The sequence below is a fragment of the Streptopelia decaocto genome (assembly GCF_964273445.1).
Source record: "Streptopelia decaocto genome assembly, chromosome: 2".
NCBI classification, from domain to species: domain Eukaryota; kingdom Metazoa; phylum Chordata; class Aves; order Columbiformes; family Columbidae; genus Streptopelia; species Streptopelia decaocto.
The window spans coordinates 45,074,459-45,101,796 of record NC_138655.1 but is presented as its reverse complement, the minus strand read 5'-3'; the positions used below and the strand labels follow the sequence as shown (position 1 = coordinate 45,101,796).

At 40.6% G+C, this 27,338-nt stretch overlaps 1 protein-coding gene across 3 annotated transcripts in view; it reads right to left on the bottom strand.

The window, feature by feature from the left end:
• The window catches only part of NOL4 (nucleolar protein 4), a gene marked incomplete at its 5' end in the record, with an annotated part of 158,674 nt that extends 133,116 nt beyond the window's left edge, over window positions 1–25,558 (bottom strand). For 2 of the 3 annotated variants that reach the window (XM_082045154.1, XM_082045155.1), the window contains 4 exons: window positions 8,976–9,108; window positions 13,084–13,196; window positions 13,700–13,811; window positions 25,472–25,558. In XM_082045154.1, coding sequence (XP_081901280.1) covers window positions 8,976–9,108; window positions 13,084–13,196; window positions 13,700–13,811; window positions 25,472–25,543 — 430 coding nt within the window. The remainder of the gene's footprint in view (window positions 1–8,975; window positions 9,109–13,083; window positions 13,197–13,699; window positions 13,812–25,471) is intronic. The other variant, XM_082045156.1, reaches the window with a different exon arrangement.
• Between the last annotated feature and the right edge of the window lie 1,780 nt (window positions 25,559–27,338).

Genomic DNA, 27,338 nt, shown 5'->3' with positions numbered 1-27,338 from the left:
GGTGTTCTCCTGCACACCTTCTCCCAGAGTGGGTTTGAGTAGCTACTGAAGTCTGTCTGTCTGGAAGGGCGTTCCTTCAGTGACCAGGACTGGTCAGTGTCCACCTGGCAGGCAGCAGTGGAGGGACTGCTTGAGCCTCACACATCTCCCAAGCTGTTAACCAGTTACCAAGTGCTAAATAAATCTGTAAAAAATGCCATGTGTCCATGCTAAATGTAATCATTCTTTTATCTTTCTGTCTCCAGTCAACCTGGAAACCATCACTTCTATCTTTCTCACAATAATGAAGATATCAGCATTCATGAATACTTGGAGGACACCACTGGAGTCCAGCATATCCTGAACCTTCCAGAATCATTATATCATTTCTTCCATTCTGTTATTAGGAAGTGCCAGAGATTGCATGTCCCTCTGCCTCTGAATAACAAATATTGTTACTACTTGGCAACTTTAAAACAGATATTTAAAAACACTGCCTCACAGATCTCAGGAAAATACATATAACCACTTCCTATGTGTTAAATATTAGAAAGTTCTCTAGTGCTGAAAAAGTACTACTCTCTTTTTGTAATCAAATATTTGCATTTGGTTAAAAACTTACAACCAATTTTAGACATTCAGCATTACAAATATTTTATCAAACACGAAACATTTTAAAGAAATTTCCATTTAAAAAAATATCTTTCACGAGACAGCTCAATGTCTCCAGGGAATTTCCTGCTCAGAAAAAAAAAAAAAAAAAAAAAGAAATTAATTGCTTCCTTAATTAAAATATCACACAGTGAAGAATTAATGGCTAATTTCAATTTTCTTTAAAGCACATTATTTTACATTCCTTTTACTGAAATAAAAATGCTCTATTATATTATTCTATGTTAAATGTAATAAGAAACAAGAAAAAAAAAGTAGTCAATGTCTAGCATGCATTTTAACAGTAGTTATGAAAAAAAAAATCAATCTATACCATAAGGAAGTAGATCAAATTAAATCAAGCAATCTGAGCACATAACCCTGCTAGAATCAACTGGTACATATGAAAGAATAAACTGGGTAAAGCGCCTGTATTGGGAAGCAAAACTAAATCCCTATACCAGAATGCCCCTTTCTTAATTTTGATGTTACAGAGAAATGGGAGGTAAAAGCCTGAGAGATGCTAAGATAATGAAAAAGAGCAAAGAAAATCAACCAAAACCAAACTATTGTTTTCAGAAATCCCACTAAGATTAGTTACATTAGGGCTTGCATACTGAAATAAAAAGCAAATTGGCTCCCTTCACTACCTGTGTATGGAATAGATAGCGTGGCTGGTTAGTATCATTGTCAAAGTGAAATGTCTGTTGACAGAGGACCTGGACAACACCGATGCAACCCACAGACCTGTTTTGAAGGTGCAAATAGGTAGAGGTCTGTGGCTAGCATTTTACACTGGGGTAGGCTTCACTTACCACTAGATTGCTGATGTAACAAAGAATGGTTGTGAATAGAGTGAATGGTCTGCAAGCATTTTAGCATTACTTGTGAAAAGAGAATTCTAATTTCTCAGCTATTATTGGCCACAAGTATTCCCTGATGCAATTAAGGAGTAATAGCTGAGAACTTGATTGTAACCAACAGTCAATAGTTTGTTACTAACAAGGCAAACATGACAAACAATTTTGAGGCAATTATTGTCATTACAAGCCACACTCGATTGTTCAGGGCAAGAGTAATAGCAAGTGACAGTTGTGCAGCTGGAAGGGCAACGCGGGAAATGGGATTGTTCTCTGGTTGCAACAGACCAGTCAGACTCTAGCAGAGAGTCTGCTCAATGCATAATTCATGTCTAATAATATTTTAGTCTCTAAAGCAAATTAAAGTATAAGATAAAAAATAAAGCCAAGTCACAAAAAAAAAAAAAAAAAACCCACAAGTTGTTAAGAGAGAAGACACACACAAGTAAAATGGAGCAGGGGGGAGACATTCAGCACAGCCAACTCACAAGATGCTTGCAAATGAAAATACAGTAACTACATGTTTTAAAAGTCAATTGTAAAAGTAATCCATTTGCTACACTTCAGTGAGAGGGATGCGTATGTCCAATTCCTGGCTTGAGACCCTTGTCTGATTAGGCAAGTCCGCAGAGTTAGTGAAGCTCTAGAAGTTCTTTCCACTAATCTGGAGGAAGGAAAGAGTGCTCTCCACAGAGAGACAGCGACACATAATTCTTAACGAATTTGAGTTGTACAGAGAGTTGAAGGAAGATTTTCATCTATGGTACAATAGAACTTCCTTATACATCAGCTCAATATTCTGATGAAAATGCCCATACCCACTGCCTCATCAGCAGCCAGTACATTAAAATACTTGATTTGCTGAAAATTCCACCCAGGTCTCCTTAGTGATGTTACGGACTGAAAGTTTCTAACACAGCTGCACCAACATTTCGAACTTTTGCCCAGGCTGGGTACAATGCATTATCACTGACATCATAACACGGACATCATGCTGCTGCTCAGGTGTCTGTACAACGTCACTCGTAGTGCCTTTTGCACTGTCACCTCTAAAGAAGCCATTAAAACACCACTGAAACTAGATTTCCACAACTCTCTGTCTCTCTGCTATTGTTTCACAACCTTCTTCCTCCTTAAGTCTATCGGTTTATGCAAATAATATTACATCAAAGCAAATCTGATGGGCCAAATCACCGCAGGTGTAGCTCCACTGAAGCAAAATAATACTAGTACTGTATGCCAGGTTGTCAGGTTCACTTAAACTGTGCTAAGGTGAAGATGATACTAATTTTCTCAGACAGAACAATATATTATAACTAACCCTTTGTCTAAAGAAACCTTTGCGATTTTGGCAAGGGCAAGATGGGCTTCAGTGCAGCCCATAGACTTACTCAGAAACATGTATATGTGACTGTGCTGGCTTTTGCTTTATTCAGTAATGAAGCTGGTGCTTGCAAAGGGTGGCAAATGGACAGCCAAATTAGAGCAAGATCATAAAAGACTATGCATAAGGTGCTGTATTGCTATTACAGCATTGCCTGAACGTTACTACGCTCCTGTCTTTTCCACTGCCATGAGGCAACCAGGTATCTGAGATCTCTTTCAGAAGACTCTTGTTCACTCTTCCATCCTTAGTCACAAGAAGTGAGATTATTGCCCAAAATGCTGCAAGTTTCACTGTCTCGAGCAAGACTGGAAGATCTGAATACATGAAAAAATTCAGTCAGCTCTCCTGGCCTTATCTCAAATGTCATTTTAAATGGTCTGCTATTTCACAAAAAAAAATAAAAAAGGTAGAAATTGTTTGAAATTGTTTTTCTATACTCTCTATAAGCTAACAGCTTTACTCCTTCATTCTTAATCAGCCCGAACTCTCACTATTAAGCAAAAATTACCTTTTGCTTTAGAGTAAAATACTTATTAACTTTGCATGTGCAATGGCTTGCAACTTTTATAGCATTACAGCTGTGTTAGCATGGATCTACAAACTACAAATAAAACCAGTCAAGCCACAGAAAATCCCTAAAATGAAGAGGCTTTCTAAAAGTATATGAGGTTGCATGTAGGAAAACTGGCAGGCTGATTTTTATTTTACTTTTATATTGATATTAAAGCTTTACAACTCCATGTAGTAATTTAACTCCAGTATATCAAAGAAATGTCACTGCTTTGTTTTGAAGCCTAAAGAAGTCAAGCTTTTAAGTAAAAGACACCCAAACTCTGCAACATTTCAGCTAATCGTCAGTGGGCCTTTACTGAGGTCAAGTGGACTTAGACCTCACAGAGAACAAATGTATTTGTAAAACCTTTCAGTGCATGAACAGAAATTAAAGGCACAACACCCACCAACGCAAATTAATTTTGTAAATTAATAATGTTTCCACCGAAAATCTTTAACAAGCAGCAAAAAGGTTGCTGTGGGTTTAGTGCTGGGAATCGTCTGCTCTCATGTTGCCTTTGTTACCACTCGCTTCACTCAATATGAAGAGCAGGGCCAAAACACAGGCCACAGCAGAGACTGTTTACTCCAGTATGCTCCTCCACCAACCTGTCCTCACTTTGGTCTGCAGTTGATGGTCCAACTCATACATCTTACACAGCTTTGTGGAGAAAGAAAAGTCAATGTTTTAAGGCAGGGAGTCTACGTTTTAGTGGGATAAAGACAAAGGCAGAAAGAAGTATGACAGTACAGCCAGTTGAGATTGGGAAAATGGATTAAACACTTGGCTTGGACTCAGTTCATAGAAAACAAACCAACAGCAAGCACGGGTACAGCAAACTCTGCACCCCTGCACAGACGCACAGTTTTGACTAACTTAATCAGCTAATGTTACTTTTTTCAGGTGAAGCTGTTGAGTAAAGATTAGAACTTTGATGCAGAAAACAGGTATTTAGATTACTGACTCCAACACTTGTACCTACCACAAACACAAAATCAGTGAAGGGAACAGTTAATGTGACCAGCCACATCTCCTATGTCTATATCACGGAAAGCCTGGCAAATTGAACATGCTGGAGAAAGAGAATTGGCACCATCCAGATGACCACAAACTACCTGGATGAATAATCCTCCATTGTATTACACTACTATTGCTCAATTTTCTATAAATTGAAAAAAATACAACCATGAAAAGGTTATTATTAATCTCCACAGTTAAGATGATAGCACAACTCCTGTCAAAGGTTGAAGTGTGACATATTTTGTCATAGCTAGCTGCTATAAACACAGTCTCCATACAGTGCCTGTGAGAGGGAGTTCTATATAAATATGTATAAACATGCAACTATCGTTTTCTAAGAACTAGATTGAAGAGAACATAGTCTCTCCACCAAACCCATGCAAAGCACTGATATGTTTTGGTGTACCTCAGTACAATGAGAAATACTGAAAATAAATGAGTTCTGCATCTTGCACTGAGTTACAGTCAAATAGTCTCATCCCTGATTTTTATTTGATAGCTCACATAGTGAAATCCCAAAAAAAAAAATATCATAAAATTTACACTTAACTCTTGTTACTTCTAGAGTTGTGCGTATTCTTAATTTCCTCTAATCAGAGCATCCCCCTACACCTCTCGCACGTCTTAGTAACTAATGAACCACCACAGCGAGGGAGAAAACGCATTCGGCTGCTCTGCACAGGGCTCCAGCTAACAGGCAATGGCAACTAGAATCCCATTTTCCCTCAGGGCAGAAGCTCTTGTTGCCCCTCTGACAGACCTACCTAAAGGTCAGTTTTCACTAGAAAAATCATTTCTTTGCAGGTTGAAGCATTAATTTTTTTTTTTTTTTAAAAAAAGACAAGCTCCCCTACTTCCAACTCAGTTTGCTAACCTTGCCTGCTGCCTGTGGTCTGAGACAAGGGCAAAAGGGTTTGATACAGCAACATCAGAGTCCCTAGAGCATTATTAGGAGGATGGAGAATGAGTGACAGCTCTTGAGTGGAAGCTTTGCCCACAGATGAATGGTATGCAGGGCTCGCTCCAAAGAACCAGCTTAGGACAAGGGAGATGTAGCATGTATAGGGAAGCAAGAAAACAAGGGCAAGCAACGGGAGAGGGAGCAAAACAGAAAGGAATATACCAGCAATTTGCAGCCCTATTATCCAGCTGGCTGCTAGGGAAAGCAGCTCTGAGGCACTGGCAACCAGATAGCCCTACCCCATTCCCAGCTGGGGAGTGAACCGATTGCAAATTAGAGCTGCTTTCCTTTCCTAACTCCCCAGGGAAGAGTAGCAGCTCTTTTCCAACTCCTCCCCCATCGTTGCAGCAGCCCTGCAGGTGCTCAGGATGCTATTTTCAGCTATTCACCACTGGCAGGTGTGACTCAAGGTCCTGTTATTTAAAAGCATACAAAGGATAATGTAAAGTGGGAACTGTCCTTCGTAGTATTGTAGCAGCTTCAGTACTGCAGATACAATTCACCAGCTCTCCCCACTTTTCATTTCTTCCTCAAATCCACATTATTTTTCAAGCTTATATGCTTTACACAAGGAGTCTCAGGAAGCCTCAGCACATTTGTAGAGCCCAGTGCAGTACCAGCAGCCATCTACTGTGAGCAAACACACACATCCACTCTCCGTATTCTCCTTCTCAGTAGTTTTTCTACCTACCATGACATTTCTGGGTGAAGAGTCTACTGCTTTCAGCTCATACTGTGGGCCTCATATTTGCCTTTATTCTATTTAGGGTCAAACAACCTAACCATGAGAAATAAAAAACACAGAGTACTAGACTGGAGGACAATGAGAAACCTCAAGTCAAATCTTCCTAGTATGAGCTCTGCAGTGGAGTCCCAAAGCCAAATTCCCATCTGAATACGATGCAGATATAGCCCCAAGGGAAGAGAGTAAGCAAGCATCTTATTCCTTTGATGCAGACAGCATCAGCACTCCACTATGCTCTCATAAACTGAACTGGAAGAGGCTCCATCTATATCTCCGTGGTGTGGCCCAGCTCACTTTTATGCTCCTTGAGGGTACATGGACTCTGTTTATATCCTAGTATCAAATCAGTTGAAATCCATGGAAAAAAACAACAGATGTCCCTAAATATTCTCATGCCACCTGGCATGGAAAGCCAGGTAGGCAAAGTGACAGAATGGATCACCTTTAGGTACACTAGAGCGGTCACTAATCCACCCAAGGCAGCAGTTTTCCTAATGATCAAATCATTCTCCCAGTGATGGCATCCTTGGGGCAGCAGAAGACCTGTGCAGCAGAGCATTCCACCACAGATACCACTCCCAACCGCATGTGCACAGACAACCTTACACAGCAGTAAGTTTTCACCTGCCAGAACACAGCAAAGACATTTCAGACGAGCCAAATGCCAAGTGTCTTCATCTGTAGACTGAATGTGGTGACTGACATAAACTCCCATGGACATATAGGGTGGCTAGAGGGAAGTGGGCAGGAATCACCTTAGACACATGAATTCACATTTTGGTGATTATTTTGGTGTATGTGCACGATAATTAAGTATTACATTTGTAAAATTTTACAGCAAAGGCTGTGACGGCAAAAGGGATTGTATTACTAAGTTCATTTAAGTTCCTTATTGTCTCCCTTTCTCTCTGTTCCCACTTCCACTCCCCTATCCCTGTGCTCATTAATTTCTTTCAGCCTTCTTTTTTCCTGCTTTCTCTTATCATTCTTCTTTCTTCCTCTTTCTCTAATGCCTTTCATTTCCTCCTTCAGCCTCTTCTCCCACATCTGAAAAAGCAGTGTTGCTATGAGTAGCCACACTCAGGTTCACTACCTGACGACAGCTACCACAGGAAACCTGTAAAGCACAAAGAGCTGCTATTTCAGATCTATCAGTAGTTGCTTTAGCCAGAAGATGCAGCAAAAAATAGGATTGCCTTAGGAAGGTGAGCAAGTACCATCTGGGAGGAAGGAAAAGAAAGCTGAGAAATTCAAAGCAATTCTGTAAGATCACGCTACCTGTAGTTCAAAAACCACAGTGCATTTTTTCCCATACATGTTAAATAGCAAGTGACAGTTTTCCAGCATCTTATCTTTGGTACTAATGTTCTAATACGATTAGATGCGGCACATGAATCTGGTTGTGGCAGGTATTAAGACACGTATGACAGGTATTTCTTCACAGGTTACTACACTGAGCCATAATTTTTAGTTCAGACATATGCATGCATACAATTACTACTCTATATATGTGAAACAGATTAAGTATATAGGTAAGGAAAAAGCCCTAAAGCACAGTTTTGCATTGAAAGCCAGATATACGAAAATGGCACCTTCCTAAGTATCCCTGAAAACTCTGAGGAGTATTATTATCGTATATTAGCCCTGAAAAGTCAAACGTCAACAGGAAAGTGAACTGACCTTTCCTACATCTTGTGCATCAGAACTTTAGTGAACATATGTACAGAGAAATTAAGTCAAAACAAATTTTGTGATAGCTTGAGGACAGTCAGACAAAAGGCAGCTGTGGTTAGAATCTGACCTACCAAACCATCACACTCTTCCTCCTCCTTCATTTGTGCAGAAAGCAACACAGCGGGAGGTCCTACCCATCACCAGATCCTATCAGCACATCCTCTCTCACACAAATAGCTCACCAGCCTACAACTGACCATGACGCAGAAAGTGGAAAGAATCCAGATTAACTGTCACATTCTATATATTTAGTGTTCAGGATAAATTTAAGAAGCAATTCTGAATTGACACACAAGATCTGAAAATTACAGAGTAACAAACGCAGAATACCATTATGGTGTATCTAATAGTGATAGAATAGACCTGCACTTTGGATATTGTGCATTTGTGTGCCTTCCATGAGCCACTGTCACAATCCATAGTGGACAGACTGTGTGAGCTTCACAGCCAAACCAGGCCCATCTAACTCATTCTATAAGAAGTGCTGAAATCACAGAGTACACATCTATGCATCTTTTATGCATCTTCTTCCACCTCTTTCACCAGCAAATTACCTTTGTGTTGTACCTGACACAGAAATAATTAACATTCAGGTTTACAATGCTGCTCTTTCTGTTTTCTCTTCTTTTACCTCTATTTTCCTATTAGAATTTGTCTTTTCTATCCTTTTTTTTTTTTTTCTCAATATCACATGCCAATTCCTAGCTCTCAAACAACCATGCTTCTGTCACACCCCTCTCCTTCATTTCATCCAACGTAAACAACTTTCTCAGCCTTCTGTGCTGCCTCAGAAAGGTTTGAGTTTCATTTCTCTTTATGCCTGTGTATGGTCACGCTACATATATAAAAACAGTAAAATAATAATACTTCACATATAGTGGTCTAAACATTCACCTGTTGCCTAAGCAACAAATAAATTAACCTGAAAAAAAATCCAACTTCATTGTCTTCATGCTGAGACATAGGGAACATATACTTCAAATTACACACTATGAAGAAAAGGACACAGCAGGTACTAAATGAAGGCACAGAACAGGAAAAAGACAAGGCAATACCACATTTTCTGGATGAAACGAGAGCCTTACCATCCTGCTGGCCCTGGAGGTTCTGAGGACTTTGCATTCTCTCTTCCAGATTTGAGCTGAGGTCAGAGTTCACAGCTGACATCCTAGTTGAGTCACTCATATCAAACTCATCACTTTCTATAGAGCTTTCATCCTGCAAATTGAAAGTTGCAGAGTCGCGTCAGAAAACATCATATACCGTTCACATTACATGTGCAGTTTACTCATCCTTGTTCCTTTCACTCACACCTGGTGTGGAGTGTAATCATGCTCAATCTTTGTGTATATAAGCAAACAAGCAGAGCACATAAAGAAGAGCCAGGAAAGCACAGCATTGATGTAATATGATCATCTGACAAATGCAATTTGTTCAGCTATGAGGATACTCCATTACTGCGCTCTTACCTGTTCCCGAAGTATTTTGCAAAAGAGGGTTAGTAACCGGAGACCCCATACCAAGTTCTTGTCATTTAAATTTGGTTGAGGAGAGCTCCCCACATTCCCTGCCTGAATCCTCTACCTTCCTCAAGCAAGGTTGATAACCCCGTGACGACCACTCATGGTAAGGTGTTTCCAAATGAAAACTTGACCTAACCATCACCAAATTTCCTTGACAAGATGTCACCCTTACACTGCTACTGTGTTTAAAGAAGCGTCTATTTAAATGATAAAGCTTATAAAAGTTCTGAGCATGATCATACGGCAGTCAATGGCAAACCAAAGCAATATAATAATTTGAGAATAACTTGAGATTTATTTTACTTCATACATCTTTTGTATGTGATACTGTGAATTATCCATCAAGTCTAATTACAGAGTTTCTACTAGGGATGACAGCAGAAGGCAAAAAGAAAAAGTCCTGATCAAATATTTTGTCCCCAGTTACAAAAGCAAACCAGTTTTGGACCTAGTCCAGCAAATGTTCACATACGTGTTTAACTTTACTTTTTTCAGTCCCACTGAAGTTCATGCTTGCACTTGTGAATTAAAAATCAAGCATTGACAAGTCTTGCTCTGTAAGCTGCTGAGGCAGCACAAAAACCTATGGTGATATTTTTTTAGAGACAATTTTTCTGAGATAACTACTCCTGTTATGAAGAAAAGCCATTTAAAGAACATACAGAAAAATAAGCCAGATAGCTTTGTATCCGCTAAAGATTATTTCAAAATACTTTTCCAATTAATATACTGGGTTTTTTTAAACAAAAACTGAACTTTAACTGACAGGATTCTGATTAATTTTTCTGGATTGTTCACCAGAAATTACTTAGAAAAATAGTAATCTTTAGAATATGATTCACTGTGTATCTGTTGTGAACTGGTTTCTACAGATGCTAACACAGCTGCTTTCTTCTTTCTGAGCACTTGGCCCTTGAATCAATTCCTCTCTTGGGTGTCAGTGATGTTTCCAGCTTGTATGGGTGTTTCTTTCGTTTTCAGAAGGGAAGTTCACTGTGGTCACAGCTCCTGTTGAACCATGATGAAGTGCTGACAAATGCATTTCAGGAGTGAAGGTGGGACAACACACAAGTTGATGCTATTCTGTACTGTCACACCAGGACAATGAAAAATAATGAAAGAAACATACCTTGTTATCAAAGTTTTGTAAAAAAAATGAAATGGAGGAGTGAGGGCTTCTCTAGTGGGCACCTCTTTGCCCTGCCCAGATAAGTCAGGAGAACCCCAGCTAGAGGAGCAGCAAAAACCCAAACGCTGCCCTCGCACAAGAACCATGGGACATGGTGCCCACTAGCCTCCTGCCCCAGACAGACAGGGCCAAGGCACTCATCAAGCTGGTTTTGAGGTTTTGGGAAAACACATGCTGCTTTCTCAAAGAGCAAGGTCAGAACGCAGACTCCCCCAGAACTTCTGGACGGCTGCGCCTCTGTTAAGGCACAGTGGTATTTCTCATTGATCCCTGCAGGAACCAACAAGCAGCAGCTTGTATTTTCCAATTCTGAGGTTAGGCAACCTGTATGGACTCCCAGAAAGGGAGCTTTGGCTATCCAGTGCTTGCACACATGGGATGCCTGTGTTTGTCTATGGCACTCTGCTGAATATCTCCACCTCACTCACCAAGATGTGTAACCATTTCTCTGAATGTGTGTGGACACCCAGGCATGGGGAGAGGAGTGGAAGCCACTGGCATCTTTACACTGGTTGCAGCACAGCTGGAAATTCCCACACAGTATTAGTTCTCCTGTTCTTCCCTTTCATCAATGACCTCAGCTTAAAAATGATGAAATGAGGATCAGAGAATTAGGAGCCTTTCAGTCACTGTGCAAGCTAGTTGTGGGATCCAAGTTTACTCCTGTCTCCATTCCACCCCCTCCACAAGAATACAGATATGATTGATGAAACCTTGGAAACAGAGCCTTCCTACAAACCCAAGCATGTTTTTTACGTGTGTGAAATGCATGCAGCAGGAATCTTCCTGCTTTGTACTATGTTTTCACTGCCATTTTTTTCTCAGTTCAGCAAATGTACAGCACAGAGAAAAGCAAGTTCTTACCAAAACGCTGCTTTGAGAAAAGACATAAAGATTATCTTGAGAAATTTCATTGTGGCCACTGGCAAACACATGATTACTAAAACATACCAAAAATTATGCTTCTGTTCCTAAATCCAGTGCTGCAAATATTTCATACACAGTAAAATTAGGGTGACGAAAGCGACCTAGACAGGGAGATACTAAGCAATGGTGCTTCCTGCTGCCACCGTGTCATTGCCACTGGTTCATGCAGATGAAAAACTGGTTGAACAAAAATTACAGTCATCAGACCAGAAAGACTGCACCAAAACATTCAGGCTGTAGAAGCACTGTGGCAGGTGGCCCTGATCCTGCATGAGTGCTTCACCCTGTTCTGAATAATTCTCAAAGGGAAGCAGTGGAAAAACTAAAGAATCCTTTAACTCCTAAGGCTACTTCAGGCACAAAGCCTCTTCTCTCCCACTGTTAAAATCCTGTTGTCACATTCCTGAAAAGGGGCAGCGTGCAGAGGGGAGACTCAACAGGTGAAAAAGATGACCAGGATGTATTTGTGTGTGAGGAATGCAGAGTCTCCCCCCACATCCTCCACAATTTAAAAAAAATAAAGGCACAAGTGAAACAAGAATCCTGACATTTCTACAAAAGTGATGAAATCCCCATTCCATGAGGTGTTGAATAATTTAGAAATCTCCACCAATAGCCCATATCTCCTTCTTATGAAACTAAATCTGACTGACTCCACAGAAGTCAGGAGTTGGTCAAGGTCTTTAACATAACCCAGCTGCTAAGGTTGCTTTTGAAGGTTTTCTTTATTAAAAAAAAAAAAAGTATATTGTAGTCAGGCAGAAGGACACAGCATGCAGAACTGCTTTTTGCCAGCACATAGCTGGGCTTCTAACTACTTGGCAGCTCAAATGGTAAATGAACACACTTCTAGCAAAATGAGTTTATTACAAGTAATTTGGTAGGTGCCATCCAATTGTTGAAGCACTTCTTAAGCGCTCTGAATGAAACACAGAAATAAAATAATTTGGGGGAAAAAATAAATGCAATTCAACTCCAGTTCTCTCTGAACAAGCCAGAGTATCACCCCACTTCTCTTCCTTTATTTTTTTCTGTATTTTTATTCGAAGTTTCAAAAGCAACCCTTATTCTTATTTATCAAGGTATTTGCCTTGAAGATTTAAACTGATGTTGTCAGGGTTTCAATCTATCTGACTATAATGTGTTGTATCCTGGCTGCTAACCCTCGGAACACCACTATGGCTTTCATTTCAGCTGTTGAAGGTATTGCTTTCTGGTAGCAGACAATGGAAGTCACTGCTGAGCACAGCACCAAGCCTCAGGTGAACATACTGCCCGCCTTAACCTTCCCACTGGTCCAGACAGTAAAAGGGCACCTGTAGGTAATTTGAGGCAGTAAAGCATATTACCCCCAACCATGTAAGGGTGGTACGCCACGACATTTTCTCTCAACCTGATTACTTGCACACAGCCTTGGTTTGGTTTCAGACTCACTATTTTAGCACTGATTAAGATGGGATCAAAATCTGTGTTCATTTCCCTGGCTACCACAAAGGCAAGCACCTAAGAACATGGGAGAAGAGAAAAAGAAACTTGGAATATTTCAGGTTTTACCTCATCTTGTTGTGAGTTTAGTAGCTGCAGCTTCATGTGCTTCATATAGGCCATAGTAATTGGCATATTGTAATCAATCATACTGGTCACCAAAGTTGGAGGTTTTCCATTATCTGCAATAAAAATATTTATTATGCATTATATGTTAATTGTGGAGGCCACTTCAGCCTACTCTGCAGTCAAAGTCAGACAGTTACATCATTTAGTTCTAACTTTGGCATTTTCAATTGCTTGTAGGCTGCACAGACAGAAGTCTCCTGAATAAAAATTAAAATCAAGTTCAAATCATGAAAAGTGATACATTCTTCTATCCTACAACACATACCTCCTATCTGTTCCTTTCGTTTAAGCCCCCATATAAACCCTTCCATAGCAAAATAAATTATCTCCTCCAGATAAAATCATCTTTCTACTGAGGATGCCTATGGTATCACACTCCATCCTTAAGTGAAAGCAGAAGATTCACTACCTTCCAGCTTAAGTAAATGAGATGATCTGACTTATTGAACTGTTCCAGTCTACCAAATTTTTATGAACTCTCTCTTAAGCTAGGAAAATATAAATGGGTATTAGGAATAAAATGACTTTACATTCCACTATTTGACACTAAAACTACCTTTATGATCCGCTCCATCTGGGTTTAAATGCATTCTTTTCTGGCACTCTGAGCAGCTCATTAGAAATCGTGTCACCGCTTCTCTCGGTAGGAAGGCATAGGTCTCTGAAATCTGAAATTAATAACAATATATAGGTGTTATTACATACACCGATTGAACATAATTTAACAGAACTGATCATTAGATTTCCAAATAAGGCATATTACCTTATGATGCCAGGAAGCACAATGAAAGCACGTTCTGCATAATATGTAGGATTTCCAAGAAACATCTCTCCAATCTGCGTACTTACCATCTAATGGCTAGTAAAAGTCGATACTGGAAAAAAAAAATCCACTTATATCAAAAGGGGTTTGGTTTTCTGTTTACAGTTTTTTCCAATTTGCTTTCAGCAAAAAGATTCGTATGTAACAGGCAACTGACTGTGGGATGTTTCTAAAAAGAAAAATGAAAAGCAATTTTTTTCTTATAATTAATCCCAAAAAAGAAAATGCTTGGCTTACATGCCCTAGCAGTGATGACAGTCTCCTTGCTAAGTTTAACTTTGTATTTGAATGGTTTGGGAAAATATGCTTGGAAAGCTTGTGATTTAATACTACAGGGTAAAAAAGTTATTTTTAGTAACAGTTACAGAGTTTAGGGGCCACTTGATCTTAGAGATCTTCATCTGGAGATATCTTTAAATGACAGGTTTTTGGTTGTTTCCTCCTTTCATCACTACCATTCTTTCCAACCACATACACACAAGCAGGCATCAGAGGGATTTCTCTTCTTTTTCAAAAGGGGAGAGGAGGAAGCAGTTGTTGCTGCTTTTAAAGATTACATTCCCTCCAGCCTCCCCCAAGGACGCATTTGTCTTTATAGACATTTTGCCTTGCTGAAAAGGACCTGGAGGTGCTGGCCAGTGCCAAGCTGAAAACAAGCCAACAGTGTACTCTCCGATCACAGATAAAGCAAATCTCATACTGGCAACATTAAGCGTATGGCAAACAGACCAAGAAAAGTTATTACCCTGTTCTACTCAGTGCTGGCAAGGCAGCAGCTGCAACGATGTGTCCTGTTTGCCCCTCCACAGGTCAAGAATGCTGCTAAGAAGCAGGAGAGGGATCTGTGGCCGACCACCACGGTGGCTGGAGCCTAAAGCAGGTGACTTGAAGGAAAGGTTGAGAGTGTTGGATTTGTTCTATGTGACAAAAGTAGATTATGAGGCTGTGGCAGAATGCAAGCCCCCTCTCTCCCCCTCCCTCCTTCGATATGGAAGGAGTAGACACATCTCCCTCTCTCTCTGCTGCTTGAGGCCAACAGCTTCTTTTGTTTGGCCCCAGAGCCCCTGGCCAGGGCTGTTAAGAAGGGAGCGCTGAGGCGCCAGGGAACCACTGGGCACCCATGGCCAGTGTGGGGGATGTTTGGAAGCTTCAGGGGCGCCCCACAGCCAGTGTGGGGGTGCAGAGAAGTTTCTGGAATGCCTACAGTCAGATCTGATCAGGCTATAGAAATGGGATTCTTGACGAGACTCCGCCTCTTGCGCGGATCTCTTGGAGCACGAACCAGATGCTGCCGCCGAGAGCTCCCCCAGGGATGGAAACTCCGCTTGCCTTGCGTGTGAGTAAAATTTCTCCTCGCAGGATTACAAGTGTATTTACTTTCCATGCACTTTTGCACATATATTTATACTTTCTGTGCACATTTGCACGTGTGCTTTCTGTGCTCAATACGGGCACGTGTATAAATTACTTCCTCACATAATCGCGAGGGTATTTTCCTCCCGTGCTTCCACATAACCACGTGTAATATTCCGTGCACATTTGCATGTGTATTTCTCCTCGCAGGATTGCGAGTGTATTATAAATTTACCCTTGCAGGATTGCGAGTGGTACACTTTCCGTACTCAACACGAGTACATGTAGCCCTTTAAAGTAATCCCATACCGTGTTCAGGCAAGCGTGTACTCTTCCCGGACTCAGAGACGGCTCCAGTATTGTTTTTGGTGAAGCCACGTGCATGCACACTGTGGACCTCCTGTTGTATTAGTTGCTACCCCTTAATAATTTTCCTCAACTGATATCCGAACCTGTATTCAAGTCACTTTTGGAGTGCTAAGACCGTGTTTCTCACCGGTTTAATAAAAGTTGTTTTGGACCCTGTTGCCCCTTAAACTAACCTCGGGGTGCCTCTGTGACAGAGGCTGAGAAAGATGTAATTGCAGCCTGCCACTGCCTGACCAGGACTTACAAAACCTGTGGAAACTCTTCAGAGGGTGTAACCAGGGACAGCAGCCACCTGCTGCAGCTTGGGACATTCAAACTGGATATCAGGAAAAACATCTTCTCTAGGAGGCCAATGTACTGGAGCAAGTTTACCAGATGGGTGGAAGAATCTCCACACTTGGATCTTTTTAAGACATTACCAGGCAAAGCCATGGCTTTTCTGTGATTCATTATATATGTTGATGTATGTACACTGAACAGTGCAAGTGTTGTAAGGAATCTCCAGCCCTTCTTTTACCAGCCAAGGTGATTGTCTTGCAATGGAGAAAATCCCCAAAGACTGACAAAGTGCCACAACAGAGATTAAAAGAACAGTCAACTGATATCTGCTTGTATTCTCTTATTGTAAAACCTACAGCAGGATTTGATTTCCTATCAAGCACTACATCAATGCAAGTCTCTATAGCAAGTGCAGAAGAATGGAGGTGGCATGTATGAAAGTGTGGATACAGAAAGGACAAGATAACTTTCTTTAACTGGATGTAAATGGGATTGTATACCGTGCAAATCACTCGTGTTCCTCTCAAGGGTGCTAAGAGGAGGAGGACTGGACAGTTTTAACTCTCTTACACTCTTCTCCTTGGCTTGTCACCTACTTAAGCTGTGTTGAAACTATGTTTCCTAAAACTCCATGGACCAAATTTATCAGTGACAGTATTTTTGAAAACAGGTGGAGTTTAAATTATTGTTTGTTGATGTGACATGAGTCATGGAAATACATAGAAATGATGCAAGATGCAAATTATGCCATCCTGTTTATAGTATTGTTGCTTGGGCTGTTTATTGTTGTTGTTGATTTGTATAACAAAAAATCTGATTTTGAGGGCATAGAGGGGAATTAGTATAAAAGCAAAATTCGTTCTGCAATGAAAATTGGCAAAAATTTTCTCTGGGCCTGAAAAAATTTATCTGAAAATGAAGGCACTAAACAAAGACATTTTTGAATGGACAGTCCTACCCCAAAAATATTTTCAGATTATTTTTCCTGTTTTTTAACATGGAACAGATGCCTATTTACCTTTCTAAATATGAAAACATTGGTTATGTGCATGCTTTATGAAATCTAAACAAGAACTTAAAATCCGCTAGAATTTAGCATTAAGAAAATTGTTACATGTACATACGCAGAAACCTCTCGTAACATTTAACACATTTAGCACTGTATTGAAACTAATGGAGCTTACCCATAGGTTCATTAGTAGCCTGCATTTGATAAGAATGTTCCATTTATTCTAATCAAGCATCTCTGACAAAATTCCAGTCCTGCTCAAATAAGATGAAAATCCTCTATGGAAAGCAAGTGAGCTAAGTCCCAGATTTGATAGGTATGCTCCACTGACTATAAGGGAACCTGGTTTTATAACTAAATTTGTCCACGTGGCAGATGCTTGTGTCTCCAGCCTCCCACTGCAACACAATTTTAAGGATGCCCTTCCCTAAATAACACCAGTTTTCACCAATTTCTTCCTGTTTACTTTGCAATTTGAATCAATCACAGTCCAAGACTTCAGCCTGTATAAATTGGCCTAACACAATAACTATGGCATTAAAAGAGATACACAGAGGACATAACCCACAGTTCCTTATTCTTGCTGCTTGAATATGGGCAAAAAGCTCTTTCCAATTTACAATGCCAGAAAGCTTACAAAAAAAACCCCACAACCTCATGACCCCCAACAGTGCAGACTCCTGTTTGCCTTGCTTGCTCTGGCCATGCTCCCAACCAACTGGCTTAGCACCAGCTGTAGCCAGGAAGATCTCTGATCAAATTAGCACAAGGCCGAACACAAAATTCTGTATTTCACCCCTCAGTGGAGCTTACCAGCTTGTGCAAAAGGTCGAGCTGATGTAGTTCCTGGAGCTGGCTTTCATGTGAGTATTTCAGAGCACAACCTGGAGGCCTATGACACTTTCTAAGTAACTATACAGAAATACTTTAGACAGTGGCCTGACTTCATCAGGAAAAATCATTTCTGTCCTCTATGCCATCTGAAAGCAAGCAATAATGACGCAGTCCTCACTGATACTCTATGCTCTCACTGCCTTCAGTGGCCCTGCACCTAGCTCTCTTCTCAAGGCCATTAGCTAACAAAAACTCATCTTTCAGTGATGTGCTACAACAATATTGGTTTCTTGCATTTACACACACACAAAAACGCACACAATTCTACATCTGAAGTAAAAATAAAGCCAGAAAATTGAAGTGGGGGATATCACATTATTTACATCCACACACTGTCAATGCACACAGGCACATTTTTGGCATGACTTCCAAGAAACTGCTCATGCATGCGCCTGTACCCATCAAAGAACAATCAGTGCTGATTTACCATATTGATAAAATTACTCGATAAAATTGGGGGTATACTTTTTTCAAAAATTAAGCTTTAGAAGTATCCTTACGTGATTCCTTATTCCTACTAGTGGTTTTATTGCACTTTAGTATTAATCTCACATTGCTTGTAGAAATGTGTTACCTTGTATTTGGATGTATTCTGTATCATGGACAAAGCAGAAAATAAGCAGATTCTAGCAGGTTGGTGTTTAGGTATTGTGTACTAAGCATAGCTCTTACAGCTGAATGCTTTTTACATTGTAAAGGGAAAAAAATACATGAAGAAGAAACTAGACATCTGAAGCATTAAACAAAGAGTGCAAAAATCACAGGTTTGTTTTAGCTTCAGAAGTTACAGAATAAGTAGCAAAAATTTCCTAACAATACAGTCCATGTGCACCTACACATATTTCAAGTCTGAACTCAGAGGAAAATAAAAAGTTGACTTCAGCAGCTTCAGAGTCAAAACTTTTATGATCTTATCTCACCATTCACAAAAAGACCCTGATATAATAGATTTTTACATATATCAACTCATCCAAAACATTGCCCAACAACAAAGGCCTTCTAGACCCATAATTTACCCTCATCCTGTTTACTGGATCCCATGAAGAGCACAACTACCACAAGGCAAGTAATCCAGTACCTAAGCATGTAATCTGGTTTACATTTGTGCTAAGTGATACATGCCCTGTCTATAAGAAGCATATTGCATTCCCACTGCATCACTGCAGGCAGAGAAAATGGGCAAGGGCTCCTTTATACTCTCCAATATTCAGATGATTTAAGTGCAGAATGTTGTGATGATGTAGCTTTCAGAGCTACATTTTTATTTGGAAAATTAACAAGCTCCAAACTGAAAGCAGATTTCAGGACACATATGGCAGAGCGGGAAAGACAAGTGTGAGGAGCATGAGTGAAATCTTACAAGTGAACCTATTAACCCCTCAAGCATTAACACGGAGAATGTCTGTGTAGTCTGGAAGATACGATGTGTCAGAATAGAGAGAGGTTTTTTGTTATGTGTGTATATTTTTTTTAATTAAGGAGAGTATGAGGGGGAAGATGATCCAAAGAAGACTTCCAAGAGGAGAGAGAGAGAGAGAGAGGGAGAGAGAGAGAGAGAGAGAGGGAGAGAGGGAGGGAGAGAGGGAGGGAGAGAGAGGGAGAGAGAGAGAGGGAGAGAGAGAGAGGGAGAGAGAGAGAGGGAGGGAGAGAGAGGGAGGGAGAGAGAGGGAGGGAGAGAGGGAGGGAGAGAGAAGGAGAGAGGGAGGGAGATAGATGATAATCTGTCCTGGGCCCACAGCCATCAAACCAGGTGGTAGAAATTGGTTGAAATTGGTTTCTTGATGACAGGAGGGCAAACCAGCCAAGGAAAGTCCTCTCCTTTACTCAGCAAGAAGTCAGAATAGAAGGCTGACATAGGAAAGCACATATATTACTGCTGGGAGTTTTATCAAGAGCTCGCTACCCTGCTATATTGGGGAAAACGCTGTTCCTTCTTGTGTTAAACTTGTGCTTCACAGCTCCCTTCCCTTCCCTGCTCTCCCCACGTAGCAAAAGACTAATTCTGTGAGTTGAAACAATGGGGAGCACCTGCTAGCAGGACCGCTGCCAGGACACCCAACACTTGCCCTTTGCACAGAAGCAAGAACAAGTCCATAGAGTAAAGCACACGGGACTCAGCTGTTTCATCATGCACACAGGAACAGTGCGAATGCAAGGATTTAAGCGTGTTAAGGCCCTGCACAAACCTTGCCTTCTTCTGCTTCCCCAAGGACAAGGCCTGCCCTGGATGGAAACCAGCCAGGCCCCAAAGCTGCTTTAACCCTGTTTGATCCGGGAAGTTGTACTGGAAGGACACGATGTTATTTCACAGTGAGAACTGTCAGAAAATTCTTCCCTGAGGAAAACACGTTCACTGTGATGCTCAGAGGGGACTCACAAGCACATTCGTGTTTTGGGAGGAGAAGAGACACATGGCACATTTCACAATCTGAGTAAGGTTTTTCTTAGGACAAGAAAAAAGAGGGAGGCTACTCAACAGCCTGATCCCAAACCAAGAAACACTGGTTACTGCAACACCTGGATGACGCACAGGACCTCAGACATTGCCCCACACCTAACAGACTCCTCTTGTGCCTCAGATGTTATATATTTATGTACTACCTATCTGATCAGAGTCTGGCCTCAAGCTGCTTTCCCTTGACACATCAATATGTCCTCCATGTTTTACAAGCCTGCTTCTCTTCCAGTTCATCAGCCCAGTGCTCTTTTTTCATTCATGGGTTGGGAGTTTTATTACCTGAGCCATTTCTCCTGCTCAGACATCACAACCCTCACTCACAACTCAAGTTCACTGCCGTAAAGTTTCAAGGCTTTGCACGGTGCCTACACAGTCTCAACAGGCAGATACTAGATCATCCATTACTGGTACGAATATTAAAGTAGAATATGCACATAGAATCTAAGGTGCTTAAGGTGACTGTGAGACTCACACAAACCGTTCTTGGGTAGATGATGCACTTAGTTTTGGAAAGTTTGTCTAGATAAAATATACAGAGGTGAGGCACTTACTCTGTTATTAAAGTGAATGAAAATCTAACATCTTTTTTTAAGAATATTAAAGAAAGTAAAGAAGACCTACTCTGAAATATGGGGCCTGGTGACTAAACCTGGCCCACCTGTACTCATAGCAGGGCCTGAGAGGAGGCAGAGATGTTTTCCATCTCCAGACTCATCACAGACCATTTGAGTCTCTTGAAAAAAATGTAACAAGGCTATTTTTTTTCCTGGTTTGCACTGAATCACCAAGAATTGTTCTGACAGCTTGAGCCTGTTGCATTATGCTGCCACTGTAGTCACAACTTTTCCCAGTTACTCCCACCTCTGATATACCCCCTCAGCACTTGAATCTAAATTTTAGACACAGCTGAATATTTTGAATCAAGAAATTCAGCTCTCCAAAGGCACAGAAAGTCTGCTGTGCACTTGTTACACGCATTTCCCAATACACCAGACGGATTCTTTTCCTGAACACTTCTGTGTGTCCCCATCTCCACTTTGACGTCGCAGTTCTCCTTTCAGGGTGGGATGCTGATACAAAAATAAGTCCTTTAGGACAGAGAGTGAAAAGCGCTATCCCAAAGCAATGTGGTTCCTCTAGAATACTGAGCTGCAGCAGCAAGTGCAAGCAGAGTCGCCCGTACAAGGAGGATCCTCTGTACTTTCTCCCAACTCCTTAATTATAGAATCATAGAATAGTTTGGGTTGGAAGGGACCTTCAAAGGCCACCTAGTCCAACCCCCTGTGATAAGCAGGGACACCTTCAATTAGATCAGATTGCTCAGACCTCCGTCCAGCCTGGCCTTGAATGTCTCCAGGGATGGGGCATCTACCACCACTCTGGGCAACCTAATTCCTTTCTGTTATATTAACCTATTCCTTCCATCAGCACATTTCACCCCATCTCCTCTGGAGCCCGGCAGAGGACCCACAGGAAATGCAGAACAAGCAGGAACCTGTTTGGGCACCACTGCTTTCCTTGGCACCAAAGAACATGCTCTTTTCACCTTCTATACCTTCCTAGTCACCAGTCCCCCTGCTGAGCAACCGCCTTGGCCAGGCCTTGTGTCACATATCCTGCCTTTGTCACAGAATTATCTCTCATATCAAGGCCCTCAACGTTTTCCCTGTTTGTAAACTGCCCGGGAACCAGGGAACTAGCTGACATTATAAACATCGTCTTACGTATTCCTTCAGTCTGGCATACTCCAGATATGGTTTAAAGTTCTTGTTTTCATTTTATATATATGTGTCAGGTCCTTTTTTTTTTTTGCTGATTTAGATCTACCTACAGTTATGCTGGCAAGGAACCCAGCCCATCAATCTTACACTGTCTACAAGTCGGGCACTTGAAATGAGCACAAAACCTGCCAGTTAAATTGGAAGCTCACTCTTTTTTGAGCATTTTCAAGGTTACTCTCCCATATCATCTACACAGACTTTGTACAACTCCCTTCTCATTTGTTAGTGTGCAGAGAAGAAGAAAATGGGACCTTATCTAAGCTTAAATTTTGACGCACAGATGCTTTCCTCATTAATCTATAGGATTTGTGCCAAGGAATCATAAAGTTTGAGTTTGGTACATTGCTGCCCCAACTAAAATATAAAGGCCCCCTTCCAATACACTGCTCTTTTGAGGTACCAAGCACCACATCCTATTTATCTTGCTGTGCAGCACTGCTGTAGGAAGTCCCACAGAAGTCAGTTGTAAAAATCCTATTAATTTCCACACAGTTAACATAAACAAGTCAGTGCAGACTACATGTTCACTAATTGAGTCTGTAAGCTGTTCTGGACATGCTTTCAGAGAAACATACTGATGTATTTTAGCACTCCAACATCTGGGGTGACTCTATCAAAAACTTAAAATGCCATACCTACTCCAAGTTCGTCACTCCATATAAATGCAAACAGCAGTTAATTAAGCCATCTTTGACAATTTCATTCCCCTCCTAATCACGCTTGAATGCTATTAAAAATTTTGAGTGAAGCAGGTTCACTATTGAAAACAGGTATTAACACATACATAAGCAAATCACATACATAAGCAAATAAATTACTTGAAATCAATATGTTACAATTCTCAGGGCTACAGCATTGTTTTTTTAGAAATACTCAGGTACTGAAAATCCATGACAATATTTATGAACTTCAGAAGTTTAGCCATTTTGCACTGAAATAGTGGTGGTTTTCTCCCCATCATTTCTCTGTTAAAATGTTTCAGTTATCCAGTCAGAGAGCCAAGGAAATGTGATCATCACATTCCATGAATTATGAATAACAAATAGCAGTTGTAGCACACAGTTTGTGAACCATTCTTCCTGTAAAAATTCTTCATTCAAACTATTTGGAGGATATTTATGCATGATAAATACATTCGCAGATCTCAAGGATGATTCACTTCTGACATGTGAATAAAGAAACAAGACTAAATTAATCTTGTTGCCAATTCACTTAATAAAATTAAACCACGCCAAAGTACATCAGTTTGATTTATAAAGCTTTTAGGGTATAACATTTTGTGAGGCAGTTACACAAGACACTATCTCTTTCCTCCTGCAGAGCCACAGAGGGGACAGACACTGCATGGCTTGCTGGAACAGACCAACAATACAGCTCACCATTTTTAGTGAAGGTGTTTTCATGGACAGGTCCAGTAAAGGAGAATGCATTTCCCCAGTTAGTCTGCTAGAGTTTGAGGCCTGTTTATTTAACCTAATTCTCATGTTGGGACAGAAAGCGAGAGTTGATATTAGTTTGTTCTGGAATCTTTTTCCTTTTTTTAATCTATGGAAATCTTTAAGAATTATATACGTGAATCCTGTCCTTGGGAAATATGACTCAATGCCCTTACTAAACAAATATGCAATGAAATGAATGTACAGATATTGCAGACTCCAGTAATAACACAAACGTACCTTTGAGCATCTTTATCCTCTGCTCATAACAACATAATAAGCTCAGGTCTCAGTTACGATAAAAGTTAACATCAAATGAAACTACTGTGTAAGCTATTGAATCTGCACAAATAGTTCTCACAGAAGAGACACTAGTTGTCTTTCATGCTGTTCACAATAAACAAATTTATTATCTGACTTGTAATCATGGGATTCTTACAGCAGTAAATATTGTACTTGGCATGTATTTGTAGGATGCTGACTTGAAGTATTGTATTTATAGTTGGCAGCATTCCTTATACTGGTATAATATTCTACAATGTTTGTGAGCTACACTGTTTAAGAGCATATTGAAGTAAAACAAAATAGAAAGAGGTCAGTGAACATATTACTTTTCTAATGCTTTCTAAAAGAGAAAACCAAGTATCAAAATAGCCAAGGTGACAGGTTAAAATTAATTTAGACAGTTTGTGTTTGTTCACCCTGAAATATCACCCCAAGCCTTCCAAAGCATACCCAGATGACTGGTGCCTTTCTTCATACAGCTATCTTAAGGTCAATACCACTGGGAACAAATTATAAGAAATCTTGCCAAGAGCTTATCCCACAACAAACTGTCTGAAATAGCCTATAAATAAAACATCTGTGAAGGGATTCATAGATACAGAGTAGAGATTGTTATGTACCTGAAAAAAACAGTAATGGAAAAAGAGCTATTTCTTATGGCAAAAATTGAAGACGTGGGTATCAGAAGCCTGGAGTTCCCACACATTTTGGTGACCTTTGAAGAAAAACGCCTGACACAACTGCAGGTTTTTTTTAAGGTGAAGAACACTGTGTTCAGGGTGACAGGTCACCTCGGGGTGCTGTGCGCAGCCCCCCACCACCCTCTTCCCACTGAGCCCATGGGGAGAGAAGCTTCGGGTGCCCTGCACCCCAGCCAGGGCGGTGGGATGGGCCCTAGTTGGGAGACCCTGTCCTGCCGCCCTGGGAGCCCCCAGTGCTTCAGCAGCTGGAAACAGCTGGGCAGGTGGATCAACACCTTGGGAAGGTACAGTAAATGTTTCATTAGTTCTCTGTACAAAAATAAAGTGTCATATTTGCACCACTAACCACAAAAGCTATTTATAGCTGTTTTAAGGCAGTGGCTGAACTGCTTAGGTCAAGCAACAACATGCAATTAAAACTGTTAGAATAATAATTTCTCTGTACTCAACTGGTTTATACAGATGTGAGAGCTGCCCTCTCAATACTTCTTTCACTGTACTTAGCTTTCCAGCCTTTTGAATCCAGGATATTTACAAGTTTTCATGCCATTAAACCATTAAGTATACTTAGTCTGCAGCCATAAACTATAAGGCAGCTTCATTCATATGCTGAAGTACAGCACCTCATTTAGCAAAGTTGTGGCAATACCTTCCAAGTCTTCTTTAAGACTTCATCCATTTAATGACAATTAATTAAGATAGAGTTATTAGAGAAATTGTCAAACTATTATAGAAATAATTAATTCCCTGCTTGCACCAATGAGGAAATCGCTACTGAAGTCAACGGATCTGGCCCTTTATTACACAGAAAATGTGGACCTCGTGATTTCTAAGCTGCATGTTTTCATGCATTATTGAAAGATCTCTGAAAGAAAAAAATACACTACAAATTTCAATTCACACTTTTAGAGACTGATGCTCACTTGTAGTTGTTACTTACTGCTTTATATGTTCTCTTTTGTCCAGCATGTTTTCTGATTTGTTCTCCATTAGGCCCAGTTTCCACATGCATGGAATAAATAATGTCAAAGAAATCTTCTACGACGGCTACCCGCCGTAAGGACAGCTTCTCATCTACACCTACTCCATCCTGAAAAGAAAAATAAAAGAGAAAAGAAAAAGTAAGGAGGATGGGATGAACAGATAAATTATTATAATCATGGGACACATTCTCCGTTTTTAGCAGGGAGTTAAAGACCCTTCCACAGAGATCTGAAGGTCACCCACTCTGTGAATGACAGAAACACTGTTGCAGGAAAGCTGTATGATTAGAAGGATCATACAGACCCTTGCAAGCAGTCCATTTTGCCAAACCAGGGCATTTGGTCTCTTGGTAGCAAGTGATTTTTCACTCACTCCAGTAATTTAAAAAACAAAACAAAAAGTATTTGTGTTTCTTTCTCCAAACGCACAAACAAGGCAGAAGCGTTCCCAAACACGTGGCACAGGAATGCATCATGCAACTGTTAATAAGAACATAACAGCACTTTTATCCCCTCATTCCCCTCCCGGTAATTCTGTACCTAGCATTTCATAAACATATTTAATAAAAGGTTTTAATTCACAGGTGACAGAGCTGACTGTAATTATGAATACGAAGGAAGTTGTTACAAACAACTTACCCTTGCAAAACCTGCTTGAAGATACACTACATGAAGACATATCACAATATGAGGAAAAGGGATCTTTTTAATATTTGTGATTTTTGCACACAGATGTCCAGTTGGAACAAGTGACAGAAAACTGAGGACACCTACCATCTGATTTTCAAAAGTGATAGTGCCATAGTAGCTAAAGACTTCTAAAGAGAAACAGTCCCCAATGTCTCTGAAATTAATCAGTGCAGTTCACTTCCCATCTTTTTAACAGGAACATCCATACAAGGTTTGTTTATTTGACAGGTGTCTATGGATTCAATCCTAAAGAAAGGGCAGGAACTGGGACTCTCGTTTTTCCAGGGCAGGCATCTATCAAGCGGGCTGTGTTTTGTAATACAACATCAATATATGAAGAATAAAATAAGAATGGCCAAGTCACTTGTACTCCAAGACAGCATTTGAATTCAGACCTCTGGGGGCAGCAGAGTCACCTGACCTTCAATGTGTATTTTAGGTGAAAAGAGTGCTCCAAACTTAACTCATTTGATAATACTGCTGCTGTAATTCATGCCATTACTGCTGCTGTAATTAGTGCCACAACAAACCTGATTTATATTTACCCTCTTGTGATAAAAAGCATGCAATTCTTGATGCGGTGACCAAATAAAGATGAAAGATGAGAAACAAAAAGGCAATAATTATGTATGACTCCCAGACACTATCCCCCTGCTCCTAACTTCTTGCTAACTCATTTCAGTAAGTTTGCTGGAAGTGCACAAACATGATTTATCTTTCTCACTGCTCCTATTTTAATTCCAGCCCACTTACTTTTATTTTTCATAGAGTTCATTGAAAAAACCCAAATAATCCAAATGGCTCCAAAGAACTCCCCAGGGTGACACAGAGGAGGTCTGACACATTCTCAGTACTGATGGAGAAAATGTCAGTGCCTCTATAGCATAACTTTCTAAATATGCATCACTCCAAATAATATCGGGTTAAGAGGTGTTGATACGCTACCAGCCAGACAAGTTTTGTCCTGTCCTGCTCCACTATGCCCAACCTTCTTCAGAGGTAGCTGCCCAAAGCTACGTGGTCCCTTCCATCTGCACAGCAGGTTGTGCTCTTTAACCCCAGGGCACAGCTGGAGCGGAGCAGAACTGCACATGCTTGATGAGAGGATTGCCATGAGCCTGATGGAAGTGACCA